Source organism: Lynx canadensis, chromosome B2 (genome assembly GCF_007474595.2).
Source record: "Lynx canadensis isolate LIC74 chromosome B2, mLynCan4.pri.v2, whole genome shotgun sequence".
NCBI classification, from domain to species: domain Eukaryota; kingdom Metazoa; phylum Chordata; class Mammalia; order Carnivora; family Felidae; genus Lynx; species Lynx canadensis.
Window position 1 is genome coordinate 66,764,286 of NC_044307.1, and position 1,528 is coordinate 66,765,813.

The following is a 1,528-nucleotide window of genomic DNA, read 5'->3' on the forward strand; positions in this document are numbered from 1 at the left end:
TTTTAAGTCAGCAAAGTTCTTTATAGCATTGGACAAAAAGGAAATTCAGTTCTTTACTAGAATGGCACTACAAACTCACTTTTGCATCATAATAATCAGAGCACTACCCATCAAGACACAGGAAAAAAAGAATGCAGAGATTTATGCATACTTGCTTCTCTTGAACTTTAGCAGCAGAAGCAGGACTGTTCTCACAATGCTCCTGAAAATAGTTACACAATACGATGTTCAGGAGTCTGGGGACCTGATGCATGGGTCTTCAAGAACTCCTCAAGTTGATTCATCTTCTCAGCTGGATAAGGAAAAATGCTCACTGTTCCAAAGTACTCAGCATTGAGGGGAGTGGGGGGGGGGGAGGGGAAGTGCTAGCAGCATCACTTCTCAGATGGAGACTCTGAACCTGAGATCTGGACACAGTGGTAAAACCAAGCTGAGGATGCGTGCGCAGTGACGGGCTTGAATGTGTCAGATTTGCTTTCCCAAGGTCCTATTTGCACTCCTCTCACAAAGGGATGCCCAGAAAACTGGATGCATGCAGAACACTGGAATTAGGAAACTGCAAAAGGTTTTGCTATGGTAATAAAGGCTGAAAGAAAGGCAGGTACCGCCAGGTGGTTAACCAGTGGCTCCCTCCACTTGCAGGTTTTCAGAGACGCTCACCTCGGGCACGATGTTTCCGGTGCCAGTTTGCCAGGCTCAGGAGCACGCTCTTCACCCGATTCTGTACACGGGGCCGTCCGAAGATGGTGATTTCAACTAAGTCCCCAGAGTTAACTATGTCCACCGTCAGCAGGACTTGGCTCATCCACTCTATTTCTGGAATGATGGCTCTGTCTGGGCCTAAACAGGAAAAGAGAGACTGAGGGGAAACATGGTCGAACGACGGTCAGTGGGAGCTAGATTTGAAGGCCAGGAGAGGAAAGCGCAGGAAGGTGGGCATCTTGGTGTCAAATGTGGCCTGCAAATCAGGCAGAGACTGTCCAGAGTTGCTCTGGACTGTCGGACTGGAGGGGTTACAGCACCAGCACACCTAGGGTGGCTCACCAAAGATCGAGTCAGCCAGCCATGCCTCCAGGTAAAACACCAGTGGGTCTCTCAGTTCCTGCACAGGAAACCACCATGGCCGGGTGCGAATCCGAGGTGGTGGAAGTGGTAACTTCAGCAGCCTGCCCAGGGACTGGGCAGGCATGCATTGGTCCCCCTGGGCCTCAGCAGCACCTGCATCGTCTGCCATGCTAGGTCCCGCAGCCCAGGAAGAGCAAGGTCCGAGCAAGGTCCAAGCAGCCCCCGCAGAACTCCAAGGAGGCGCGAATCCTGTGCTCCCTTTTAAGTTTCCCGGCCAACCCCGCCTCTTCCTGCGACCCCGCGTGCCGTTCCGGGTGAGCTCACCCAACTGACCGCCCCCCTCCTCCGCCCCGGCGCCCCTGCTCGGTGGCTCTGAGAAGGCGGCCCCCGGATTTCCTGCTACTAGCATTTGGGTTCCAGCCCGCTCTCAGAAGCTGTCCTTGGTCATCGCCGCTGCGTAAGG

At 53.5% G+C, this 1,528-nt stretch overlaps 1 protein-coding gene across 1 annotated transcript; it reads right to left on the minus strand.

Annotated features, from left to right (window-relative positions):
* LOC115513343 (oocyte expressed protein) lies at nt 1-1,293 on the minus strand. Its single transcript, XM_030314573.1, has 3 exons — nt 1,045-1,293; nt 661-840; nt 1-292 (listed from the first exon to the last, which is right to left on the minus strand). The coding sequence occupies exons 1-3, from the start codon at nt 1,232-1,234 to the stop codon at nt 213-215; spliced, it is 450 nt and encodes a 149-aa protein (XP_030170433.1). The 5' UTR covers nt 1,235-1,293; the 3' UTR covers nt 1-212.
* Between the last annotated feature and the right edge of the window lie 235 nt (nt 1,294-1,528).